This window comes from Neodiprion virginianus, chromosome 5 (assembly GCF_021901495.1).
Source record: "Neodiprion virginianus isolate iyNeoVirg1 chromosome 5, iyNeoVirg1.1, whole genome shotgun sequence".
NCBI lineage: Eukaryota > Metazoa > Arthropoda > Insecta > Hymenoptera > Diprionidae > Neodiprion > Neodiprion virginianus.
The window spans coordinates 21033940-21046747 of NC_060881.1; the positions used below are offsets into that span (position 1 = coordinate 21033940).

The following is a 12808-nucleotide window of genomic DNA, read 5'->3' on the forward strand; positions in this document are numbered from 1 at the left end:
TCGATGATGAAACGAAAACAACGTCGGACGTCGACGTCGAAGCGGTTTGGTGGTTTGCCGGACACTGAGAGAAGCCGAACGTAACCCACGGGCTCGGAAGACTTAACTAGGGAACAAGAGAGCGGGGAGGTTCGCACCAGAACCTACCTACCCACCTTTGACTCAACACAAAACTGTAATACGGTCTACATCCAGAGGTGCAGAGAGAGGGGGAAGACTGCTAAACTACGAAATCTATGCACCCTCGGACCACCGATTGCTCGCAATCAATTCTTCAAACTCGCACTATACCCACTCGGCGCCCCTCCCCTAGGAAACCCCTCGGGCCGCCTATCCGCAGAACGCGGCACGTGTGCGATCATGCTACCACCGATGAGGGGGACTGGGGTTACAGGGGTTGGGGTCCGGGTCACCACGGCTTCGAGGGGCTCGACGACCTTCATTGAGCAATTTTGCCATTGCAGATGCTGCGCAGCGATTCGCACTTAAGAAACCAAAATCAGAAAAAATGTACATATTTTATTTGATCCTTTCAGAAATCCTCGGTAAAAAACATCGAACACAGAATTTTCCTCAGTAATTTTCACCCTATTAATACTTCAAATCACGTGCGCCCGCATAAAAACAACATGGCCGCCGTTACTCTCCCACCTTGAATTTTATTTCGACTGTATGATAGTTACCAAGACTCAATTTGAACCGAAAACTCTTCCACGCTACACAAAATGATTGCAAGAACAGTTTAGTTACGATTTTAACGGTAAATTATACTCGCCAAAATTCGAAATCCAACTTTTAGAATTCACCAATACGTATCACAGTGATAGAGAAAGGAGTATGTAGGTATAAAAAACCAAGTAGAAAATTATTACGCACACTTTTTTTCAGAGAATAGTGTACAGGCACTAACTTTTTTCGTTAGCGAGGAAAAGCCACGTCTCAGCTCTGCTTTACACTGTTTCTAGTGGAAGCGGCAGACACTGAGACCACTTCGCGGCTGTGCCTCTCACCATCGGTTCTTTTGATCGTTCGTTGTGCATTGTCGCATCACGCGCAGATTGCACCCTGCATCTGCCCTTAAACAGGAAGTTTCTTAGATGTAGACAAGTATCGGTTCTCGGAATCCGGTGGCGTGAATTTTACTCGTTGAATTTTGAGTAATTCTGCCTCGTCATTCTCGATTCTATAGGGGGTGATTCCGTCGTAAGTTTCATCATTTCATACAACTTGAAATTCTCACAAGTTCTGCACCAGTCAATTTGGTAGCAAACAGTTTTTGGACAGAAATTTGTCTGTCAGGTGTGTTCTACTGAATTTGAAGACTGAGGTATTTATTTTATTCATTCTATCGTAACGACCATTTCCCATTTCAATTCCAATTTAAAATTCACCCTCTTTGTATTAACGAGCCTAACCCAACCTAGTCAACTGCATCTACTTATGACTAGTTAAATTTCTGATGGCAGATGTGGAGGCGTTCGTGCATTCATCGCTACGTCCACAGTTCGTTGGTTACCTGAAGAACAAAGAACGGTGATTATAAATATTGACATTTGATCAATGTTATAATAGCCTGAGTGCATTTGGTATTTATTTGAATATAATGTAACAAATATTTGTGCAAGAAATCTTTTTAAGTCAACCAAAAATCGGAAAAATCGCAGATAACTTTTCTGGTTCTTAATGATCTCAGGAATGAGCGACGGTTTTTTCACTGCCGGAATATAAGTGTCACGACGACGCTTGCGTAATTCTTACTCTAGGCTTCCGTCTATCAATATACTAATTATATACTTAAGCTCAGAGTTCTTCGGCGTAGTTCAACAGGAGAAAATTTCTCGCGCTGACGAGTGAGAACGAAATAGATTATCTTTCAGCCTTCCCTTTGAGTTCTTATGAATATAATTTTCAAGACTTATTATTTACAATATTTTGGTGCTTTACCAAAAAACGTGTTTACTTCATAATTTAGATAGATATAACGCCGAGTTTAAAATGTTGTTAATGTTATCGCATGTTCTGTTTTCCGATTCTTCGAATTTTACACAACTTATTTCATTCTCAAGCCAGTTTCAAGTTCTCCAGAAGTTGTGCGAAAACTTGATTTTTCTTTTACTGTTTGTCTAAAAGGAAAAACAATCAAATCAGATGCGAATAAATAAATTTCATTTTCACGTGTAAATTTAAATTACAAGTACATTTAGTGTCAGAACGCACCTCTGCAGAATGCGTCATTCGATATTTTTCTTCCGTACATGTTATATGCGTCTAAAGTTCAGCTTCTAATACGTGGTATACGATACGATGCGTTAGTTGTATGCAAGGAAAAAAACGAGGTAGTAATCAATGTGATTTAGTATTGAGCAACCCCTTTACTTCACTTCATTTATTTGCCAGAAAATCCGTCCAAAAAAAAAAAAAAAAAAAATCAAAACAAAAACGAATCTCCTGGAGCCGCCGGGTGTTTCTTAGATTTTGCAAAATCGCTGAATTTTGCAGAAATTCGTGTACCAAACAATTGCTCCTCAATTGCTCCCAATTGCTCTATAACTTGTGCTAATGGCTACCGCACGGTTTTCAAGAAAGTCCAAAAAAACGTGCCAGACACTTGATCCCGAATAAAATGGCGCCATATTTAAACAATTGCTCTCAATTATTTTTTCGTTTTTTATAATAGCTTCGGCACGGTTTTCGACAAGGTCAAGAAAAACTGCTAAGGAGTTTTTCGATATGTGAAGTGTGGTGAAATTCTATTTGATATTTCGTTTGAACGTATGGAGATGTGTAAAATCTGATAATTGCTTCTAATTACTCTTGGACCGTTGGTAATTCCTTTGCAAGTCTTGTCATTTGTTCCCTCACAGTTGTTGCAAAAACTGAGACAAACCAGAATAACTAGTTTGCAGGTTATGTCGACGAGAAGTGGATTCGAACTGGTGTAACGAAAAAATATCGATTCGGATCAATTGCTTCTATTTCTCCTCGATTCCTCTTTATGTATCTACCGATTTCGGGATTTGGTTTCTTACAGTTTTCAAGATATCTGAAGATAAACCAGAGTAACTTATTTGTAGACTACGTCAACGAGCGGTAGATTTAAACCGAAATCTCCAATAAAAAGTATGTTGATTCGGACCAAATGAAAATTTTCTTCAGTTGCTACTCAATTGTTCTTTACTTATTTACCAATACCAATTTTTTTGTTTACTCCAGTATAGTATTCGAAAAATCTCCGAAAACAGAAAGGAACTTATTTGAGAGGTTAGGTCCAGTGGCGCCAGATTTGAACTCGCGTCCCGATCGAAAGAATGAGAGGTCGAACGGAAGGATAAATGCTACCACTTGCTCTTCGATCGCTTCTAGTTTCTTTGCAATTGTCATTCATTAATCTCTTGCACTGCAAAACTTTGCAAAATCCACGAAACACCCAGCGGCTGTAGAAAATGCATTTTTTTTTCAAGTTCTCGAAAACCATGTGGGACTGAATAAAAGCAATTAGGGAGCAATTTTTTGGCGTCAAAATTTTCAAGACATTTGAAGACCGCATGCGATCTTCACATAGGTCAAAAGTTACGTTGATCGTAATTCCTGGTCGATCGTTACCGATAATATCGGTGATCGGCATAGTGGGCATGCGAATTTTCACACAATTCATAGTCGAGTTATCATGAGAGCGTGCAGTATAATCATGGGGGTATAACATTTCTGTTTTACCAATTAATGATGATACCAATTCAAATCTTTAAGATAAATTCAAATCACAGAATGGACGCGAGTTATCATGAAATTTATGATGAACACTTTTAATGTATCATACATCATTATTATTGCTATTATTATTGTTATCATCATATTGTTATGCCTGTCATTGTTATTATTAAACAAGTCATACGTAAAATAGTGATAATCGAAGATCAGCCTAATAATGATAATAACAATTTTATATTAATTTCATATCTATTATAGAGTGTATCATTTTACACATTTTTGTTTTTATATTTATTCACTCATTTCTTGACAATCCGGAACTCTAATATACTATCATTTATCATATTATCATCGATGTATGTTGTTGTAATTGTTGTTATAATCATTAGTGAAAATAATAATAAATATCATTGATTCGAAAATTGAATTACAATGAAGTTCATGCTGGTAAAGCGTTTTGTGAATAACTGATTTCCTCTTTTTACAATTACCTCTATTAATAGAACATGAAAAATGATAATTGAAAGTATATTTCAATTTATTGCTAATTGTTTCTATGTGTTTATGAGGTATTGTTTCTCGCGTTTGGCACGTACCTACCGCTATTACTTGTCGTAGATTTGATATTACCGGATAAATAAATAAGTAAATAAACAATAAAATGAATAAACCTATAACAATATTTTATGTACAATTAATATATGAAGTAGATAATAATCAAGCGATTTGCATAAAAATTAGTATCATATATGAAATATTTAAGCTTTGGTTTATTACAAATTATTATTATTATTATTATTATTATTATTATTATTATTATTATTATTATACACACGCATTTTGTGCCTATCTACCTATGTACTCAAGTTCTGCGAGTGCAACAATCACTGATTGATACAGACGTTACGATTGTAATGATAATAATCACAACTAACAATATTAATAATGGTAACGGACTCATATTCATCAATATCATCAGGCAAAGAGATGATTGAACGGTATATTTATATACAATATAGACACGTGTCTATAGAAATTACGCTGTTTAGTCAATGGCGCAAAATATAAGCCAGCTGGAGGCTCGGCTGCCGGCTATCATCTTCTGATTAATTTTATAATATTTGTTTTTAATGTTATTATTATTCTTATTGTTAATGTCATTATTATCATTTATTGCTTGCGATAGCAACAATACAGAGGATGTTCATTATAATAATATATAATGTGTCACTGATTTTTATATATATATTCAATACTATATTTATACCTTTAAGCATTAACAATTCCCGTTAAAGTCTCTATCGTTATATTATCATCGTTATTATAAATATAATATATTATACAGTTTGCGAGCGTCTATATGAATTTACATATTATAACAGTATATAGTATCGTAATCCTTATGTAGCCTAAAGTTTACTTACGGTTATACGCGTACACATCTATTTGGTAAAGCATGTAAGATAGTTAAATTCATCGCATCGATTATATTATAAATATAATTGATTGTTCAAATATTTGAAGTGTATTATTATGAGTAATATCAATTTAACAACGCGCTTTTCAAGTCAACTTCCACTAGCTTTTTTCTTTTCAGTTCAACCATATTGTATGTCATTATTATTATCAATACATTTTTTCAACTTTTTTTTCTCAACATTTTCTGTAACACATTTGTCAACAGTAATAATATTACCTATTATATTGTTTATATCAGTTTTAGGTATGTGTGTACAGTTATAATGTATTGTTTCACTCGGTATGTAATTATTAAATATTTTATTAATTTAACTATATATTTACTTTTATTAATATTAAATCACGGTTGGTTTTCTCTGCTGCATGATTACTTCATCGTACACTTGTATTTTTCCGGTGACTCTATGGCTAATTGAACGCCTGATAGGTACATACGATGTATAATTTGTTTGTGTCCAAATATATAATATTATATTATAAATCTATATGTATATATTTCACAGTTTACGTATTACGTTGTATGTTATTGTTATTATTTATATTATTCTTATTCGTACAAGTATAATATTATTCATCATTTTATATCAATTGTGTAATAATAGTATTAATAATAAACAGGTTTATCCCACGTTTACAGAAAACATCGCGATTGTTTGGCACACTATCTGAATAAATATGAATAACTAGACCTATTCTCAGCGCAACTTCTGGATGACAGGAAATGAGCTTCACTATCATTTGAAATTTGTAGACTGTTGAAGTTAATTTTTTGATATTCAGAAGTTGTGTTGATAATTGGTAAAACGTATCATATATATTTATCATGCAACAACAATTGTACCTCGCTTAAATTTTATCTCTTATACTATACATAGGTATATTATGTTAAACCTTTTTTAATACTGATAATAATCCGGGGCGATCAACTATAATATGTTGGATGTTTTCTCAGTTTTTTCGCTACCTTGTTTTTTGCACATTCAACGGTGTTTGCGATAATTTGGTTCGATCGATAAACGGTTATATTTTTGGTAGCATGTCGGGAAATTGGTATTTCGGATTACGAACCTAAGCGAGAAGCGTTATGTTTTAATCCAAGATTGAGAAATCGATGCTCCGAAATCCGAAAGACAAACTTTTTTTTCAATAATTTCAACAACAGAGAAGCTACTGGAACTAAGATCGCTACAAATTATTGGTGTAATTGAAAAAACGCGTGAGGTAAAATCGCAAGGCGGAGAACGTGGCTGTTCTGTTGCGACGCTATTGCTAATTTCTTCTCTGCCATTTTTCTTTCCTTTTTTCTAGGCTGCCACACTATGACGATTCACGTTTCCGTTTATTTTTCCAGTCCATAGACCCAGTGTGGAATTTCAAAATCGTCCGTAAATAAGATTCTTGATTTTCCGTAGTTCGATTCTAACCTCACAGTGCACTACTTCGAACATTTTCTTTCAGTTTTCCTTTGACCTCTTCGTAATCACATAAACATAACAGATAACATATTCAGTGCAGATTTTAGAATATATTATGCATATATTAATTTCCGTGTAATATTAAATTCACCTAATGATTACATAGTTACACCATTATTTTATTCATGCAGTCCCACCACCTGGGCCAGCTCTGATGATGTTATTCTCTGAACGAGTGAACATTTTCAACGAATTTTATTCTGAATTTCTCCCCGGTGTGATTCGATTTCGATTAATTTTTTTTTTTTATATTGTTTCTTTAACTCCTCTTTCTTCTTTCGAAATTTCATCACCCAGGAGATTTTCGTACACGTTATAGCACTCGTCGTTCGATATTTAGAGCTAGGGAGGTTCTGGCTCAGAGGTGGGGGACTCTTGCTACGCTTCCAGGAATATCAACGCTGTTGGTTTTGGCTCGAGGTTGCTCTTCTTCGCCTCGACGACTAGGAACTCGATCTCGTTGCGGTCTCTCCGTGCGAACGAATCTGCTATCAGTCGTGCCACTTCTTGATGATGAAGCCCTGTCATAAAAGTGAGTGAAATTATTCCGAGTTTCTGCTTCTTCAAAATTTTAAAAATTCCGTCGAAAAATGATTACCTCTATTTTAACGTACCTTGTACTTTGTGTCCGTCCACTTCAAGGATCAATTGGCCAACTTCAAGTCCTCCAGCTTCAAAAGCCGCCCCGTTATCCTGCGTAAGTGTGGCAAAAAAAGAAAATGACATAGGTTCGTTGAATTTTTTGTCCAAACACGAGACGAATCCAAAAATCGACCCATTTGACTAATCAACACAAGCAACTGTTATTTTTCTTCACTTTCTCGGTGGAAAACTATTCGTCACTCTATTTTTCAAAAAAATTCCGAATAGATTTCAAAAACACTGACACATTTAATTTCCATTAATTGTCATAGTAATTCAAACAATGCCGGTGAGTTTATCAATATTATATAAAAAGTTTTCAGATGTAGGCAAAATTTTGCGTTAAAATTACTTAGTTTTTTAATACTTTGAAATTTTTCCAAAATTCTTCGCAAATGTTTTCAAAATTGGCATGGTGAATAATATATTTTCAAGAAATTTTCATTTGAATTAAAACAACTCCACGAAAATTGACCTCGAATGTTGATTCCTAGTTTATAGATCTGAAAACGTTTAAAAACTTGCTACCAAATTTCTGAACACGTTCGAATTGGGTGAAAGATAATCAAATTTGGTACCAAAAGTGACGGAACTGGCTTTACGAAATATTTCGGGAATTACATGAATGTTGATGATTCGGGGTAAGGGATGTTTCGTGTTGGCGCCACCCTCGATAGCGATTCCGAGGATCGATTTTGTCTTCCTGACGGTGATGCGAAGGTTCCCCTGGTGGTCCGGCACGACGAGGGCGCCATCGTCCTCTCTTCCGGTTGCCATGTCACCTCGGGCAAGCCGCTGGGCGCTGTGATGACGTCTCGGAGGACGGCCGGATCCTCCGCTGCCGTTTGTCCCACTTCCGGAGCCGACTTCCTCCAGCAACTGTGCCTCCTGCATATCGAAGCTGCGAGATAGTTTGTGCGCGAGTTCCTGTAAAGGTGTTAACTACACGTTTTTCAACGTCGCAACGTATCTCAGCTCGCGGAAGAACAAAGTATCGGCAGACTCACTCGACGCTCTGGATCTCACAATGACTCTGCATGATTATTTTCAAAACAACGGAACAACATTTTGAATAAATTCAATAAATCCACACGATTTCAGTACAATCAAATAATTTTTTAACCTTCCACAGCCGTTAGAATACGCTCGATTCGAAATTATTTCAGTGCACTTTGAACGTTTCAAACAGTGTTCCGAAACACGCCGGAAATCGAAAATGTTCACAAGGTTTCAATAGATTTCAATGGTTCTGACTTAGACAACAGATTTTTTTATAAGAATATAAAAAGATGTAATTATTCTCTATAATTATTCAAGTAGCTTGTTAAAGTAATGTTTCACGCTTTTTGAATTAGGTTAGATAATCTCGAAGGAAAGAGACTGTATAATGTGAAAATTTGTCGTCAGGGTGAAATCTGCCGTATCGTAAAATAAACACTTGTATGTATATTTGAATTCACACAAACGAATATGTATGTATGTATATGATATCAACATAACCGATCCACTAGAAGACTGAACTGCACGCATTAAAAATATTCATTAGTATTTTCATTAGTTTAATGTAATATTCAATAATCATGTATCAATATAATATAAAATTATGAAAGTATCATGCTTGCATAGATATGGTATAATAGGCTGTTTATATGGTGGTTGGTGGGTGGGGTGTGGTTGTGCTCGGAGAGTGAAGGTGTCACGTATATATAATAATATACAGGCATTATGTAATAAATATTAATCGAGGTCCATCCCTTCACGCATACGTTTTTAAACATTATTTTTATCACGTTTGGTTTACTCTGTACGCACTTCGATCTCGTCGAGTCCTGCGAAAGAACGTGAATTTTTTTTTTTATACACGCTGCACTTTGTCGTATTATAATATGATATAAGTAACAGGTACAATGTATGTATGCAAATTGTATACTTTCTCGATCAGTCACTCTCCGCTAGATCCGCGAACTACTTGAACGAACCGAGTCTCACAATAAGATACACAATAATGAAAATCGAAGAAACGACGTGGTGAAATTCCCGGGAGTTTGTTGCGCCTCTTTTCGATGAGACAGTGGAGGCAGTCCTTATTCTTTTATTTTTTTTTTTTTTTTCGAGAAAGTTCCAATGCGTGGGAATGAATTTTACAATAGTCTGTAGAGTTATAATAATAGGTACGAACTGTGCTGCACTCTCTCGCATTTTATTAAGTTCACGTCGCGTCGTTTGTCTCACAGAAACTGTAACAATTGTACGAATAATGGAACCGATTCAACGTGATACGTCATTATCACGATTCTTTCTCTTCGTAGTGATTGTTAATACCAATGTTTTAATTATTATCGTGCATGCTAGGACATCTAGTACCGTGCTAAAAAGGTGTATAATATAATATTTTTAAATAGATTATTAGAACTGAATGATTATCATTCAAATGTGCAAGACATCTAATGATACGAACACACTCTATCACTATGTATATAATATTGTATCACTCACTATCTCTATATAGCACAAGATATATGATAAATTTTGAGAATATACAAAAGAAGAAGGAAAAAAACTAAACATCATCTAATTGTAAGAGTGAAATCATGCTATATCGTGTTAAATTTTAATATATCCATTCCATGTGTCTTTGTTCATCAATATCATCATTCTACGCGTACTAATTCAAGATGTCTTGATTCGAGTGATCACGTTCACTTAACTTCAACCACTCGGTATCTTTCAATCATGAACGTCATCTGTCATACCCCATTTGCAAAAGTTAAGTCGAACTGCTCCCGTTCATCTGACAATGATACTTGAGCAATTCTGTGATCACGATTCCCCGTCAAAGAGGAAACTGGAGGGTTCAACGGTGTAAAACTTCCCTTAACATACTCGAAGAGAGTGTCATGAAATTGATGAAATCAGACGAAGAGGCACCCTCCAGAATCCTTACAATTAGTGTCTTCTCTGTGGTCTGATGTCGGTTGTGATTTGGTTTACTCTGTTTTTGTGTGTGTGGTATTGTGCCGACGAGTGACGGTATGCATATAAGTTTCATCGAAAGCGATAGGTTGACCATGCTTGAAGTCAGCTTTGCACTTAAGGAAAAGTTATTTTAATTCACTTTAATGAAGTCACCTGGAGTAGAATGAATATACCTAAACTCACCAGAAGCCATTTGAATTTGAGTATTTCGACTTCACGAAGTCACTTCAAACCATGCGAATTCACATTAACTCAGGTCTCTTTTCGACGACTGACCTGATATCAGGTGAATTCACGTGAAGTCATTTGAAGTCACGGGAATCCACCCGAAGCCGTGATAATGGCTATGAATTGAATTGAAGTAATTTGAATGCAAATGAAGTTTTTTGACCCGAGGAAGTCATTTGAAAGGACTTGAAGTAACTTGAACTCATGTCAAGTCCTCTGACATCGTGAAGGCTCGCGGTCCGATGTGAGCTCAATTCGTGAATGGTCAACCCTTTGATCGAAAGTTTGGTGTGTGCGAGGGCCGAGGCTTATCCGGGCCGTGTTTAATACTTGGTTGAGAGTTTTGGCCGTCGGTTGATTTGTTGATTGGTTGGTTTTGTTGATGGAGACTGTTTTAGATACTGTAACTTACTAGGGGCCTGGCGCCCCAGTACCAGGACTTGACGCGCTGCGTAAGGCCACCGAGAAGGTGGTTTCTCCACCCACCGAAACCCCCACCGCCACTCTCCGAGTTCCTCTCCTCCCTGCCCTCCTCGTCCTCATCATCCTCTTCGCGATCCCTCTCGCCGCGTCTCCCATTTCCCATCATCTCGGAGTCGCTACCCTCGCAACCGCCATCGCTCTCCTAGCACAACACAACCCCCAAATACCAGTCCTTGTTAGCCCGACTTATTGGGATTATCTTTAGGCGTTCTAATACGCGCTGGGATAAATTCGTCTTTCGGACTTCGCGAAGATCACATGGTCCTGATGACACTTCATCGACACATTAATCAACCTTGTCCCGAAGGGTTTGAAAACCGATCGAATACCCCTTCTATTTGCATCCTGCTCCATTCCATTACCGGAAGAAACTCCACTGAGCACTTCACAGTCCACGAGGAGTTAACCAATATTCAAAGCACAACAATGTACCCCAAATTTTAAAGTTGTAGGGTCACTTCAAGTTATATCTTCAGCTCTTTGAAGTGATTAGAAGGTACAGGGTTAACCGAAGTCATGACGAGTCGGTTGGAACTCGTAAAATCAATCATCGATAGTCGGTTGGAATTATTTGTATTCGAGTGATACAAAGTTTTTCAGGTTCAAACTATTTTGAAGCTCTAAGGTCGAGCACCGTCATTCAAACGTCGGGTCTACTAAAGTTGTTCAGAGTCATATATGTAACATCTCATAATAATTAAATCATTCAGAACGGCATCAATTATCGAGCTATAGAAAGTTTTTTGAATGAAGCCTTTTGAAAACTTGTTATTTTCAACCGTTTTGATCTCTCCAAGATTTTACGTCAGTTTCTTTCAATTGAAAATAGAATTCTGAGAATTCATGTGCGTGGCTGTTTAGAATAATGGTTAGCTCCTCTTTTCATGAACTTGTTATTTATTATTTTACCTAAAATTCTATCTTGTCACGGCCGCGGCGACGATCGAGCGCGTTTCAAATCATGCGGTTGGGTATTGTAAGAGACAATATATCGTTGTCTTCAGAACTTTCTCTTGGTTTCTCCACAAAGCTGTTTAACGTTCTATATTATTATATATGCACTGCGCATAGCTAGCAAAGTATTCGCAACGATCGATACTGGTAAAAAAAAAAAAAAATTAGACCTCAACCACTATTATTTCCAATTTTTTTCAATGTAGAGTAAGGTTATTAAATCGGTTAACAGCCGCATAGATGTTTTTGTTGTAGCTAACAATTGCCGTTCTCGGAATAAAGGCCATTTTATAGAAACAAGGAAACTTAATTGCAGGTTGACACCGATTGCCGATCGATAATCGGAGACACCGGTCACCGCGATCCTTCTCGCAAGCGGATAAAATCGAGCGAAGAAACGCAGTTCTGCGGTCGTAATCTGTCTCCGCCGAGTAACCTACATAGGTTACGAGTGTACCGGCACTGAAAAGGGGGCCGGAACCGTTGAGATCAGTTGGATCGGTAAGTAACTCGTTTTTCGCAGGAATACGCAACTCCGTCATACACCCGAGGGCGGATCATTCAGGCCCGTTTCAGGGGTACCGGTCACTAACCCGTCTCTCCTCGTTAGTGGCTCACGCGAAGAAAGTTGGGTGCCGCTGTGACCTCGGATCACCGGCACAAAACCGATCGCGGAAGTCGCATCGTGCCAGTCCGGTTCCATTTCCTCCTATTATTCACGAATACGCAGATATTTATAAGTTTCACCCGATTCCGAGTGCCGATTTCTCGGTACCACCGAACCGATCGCGATCAGCGTTTGTGTAAATCGGTTCCGGTGACGCAGCGAGATCGGTACGTGATCGGAAAGATCGCGATCGATC

General features: G+C 37.2%; 1 protein-coding gene across 11 annotated transcripts in view; it reads right to left on the bottom strand.

Moving 5' to 3' along the window:
* Positions 1–5298: 5298 nt before the first annotated feature.
* Positions 5299–12808, bottom strand: part of LOC124306058 (whirlin) — a 43650-nt gene continuing 36140 nt past the window's right edge. For 8 of the 11 annotated variants that reach the window (XM_046766183.1, XM_046766182.1, XM_046766187.1 and 5 more), the window contains 4 exons: positions 10921–11133; positions 7926–8246; positions 7277–7355; positions 5299–7183 (listed from right to left, as the gene is read on the bottom strand). In XM_046766183.1, the coding sequence (XP_046622139.1) occupies positions 7041–7183; positions 7277–7355; positions 7926–8246; positions 10921–11133 (756 nt within the window). In that variant the 3' untranslated portion in view covers positions 5299–7040. The remainder of the gene's footprint in view (positions 7184–7276; positions 7356–7925; positions 8247–10920; positions 11134–12808) is intronic. The other 3 variants (XM_046766191.1, XM_046766188.1, XM_046766186.1) reach the window with 2 other exon arrangements.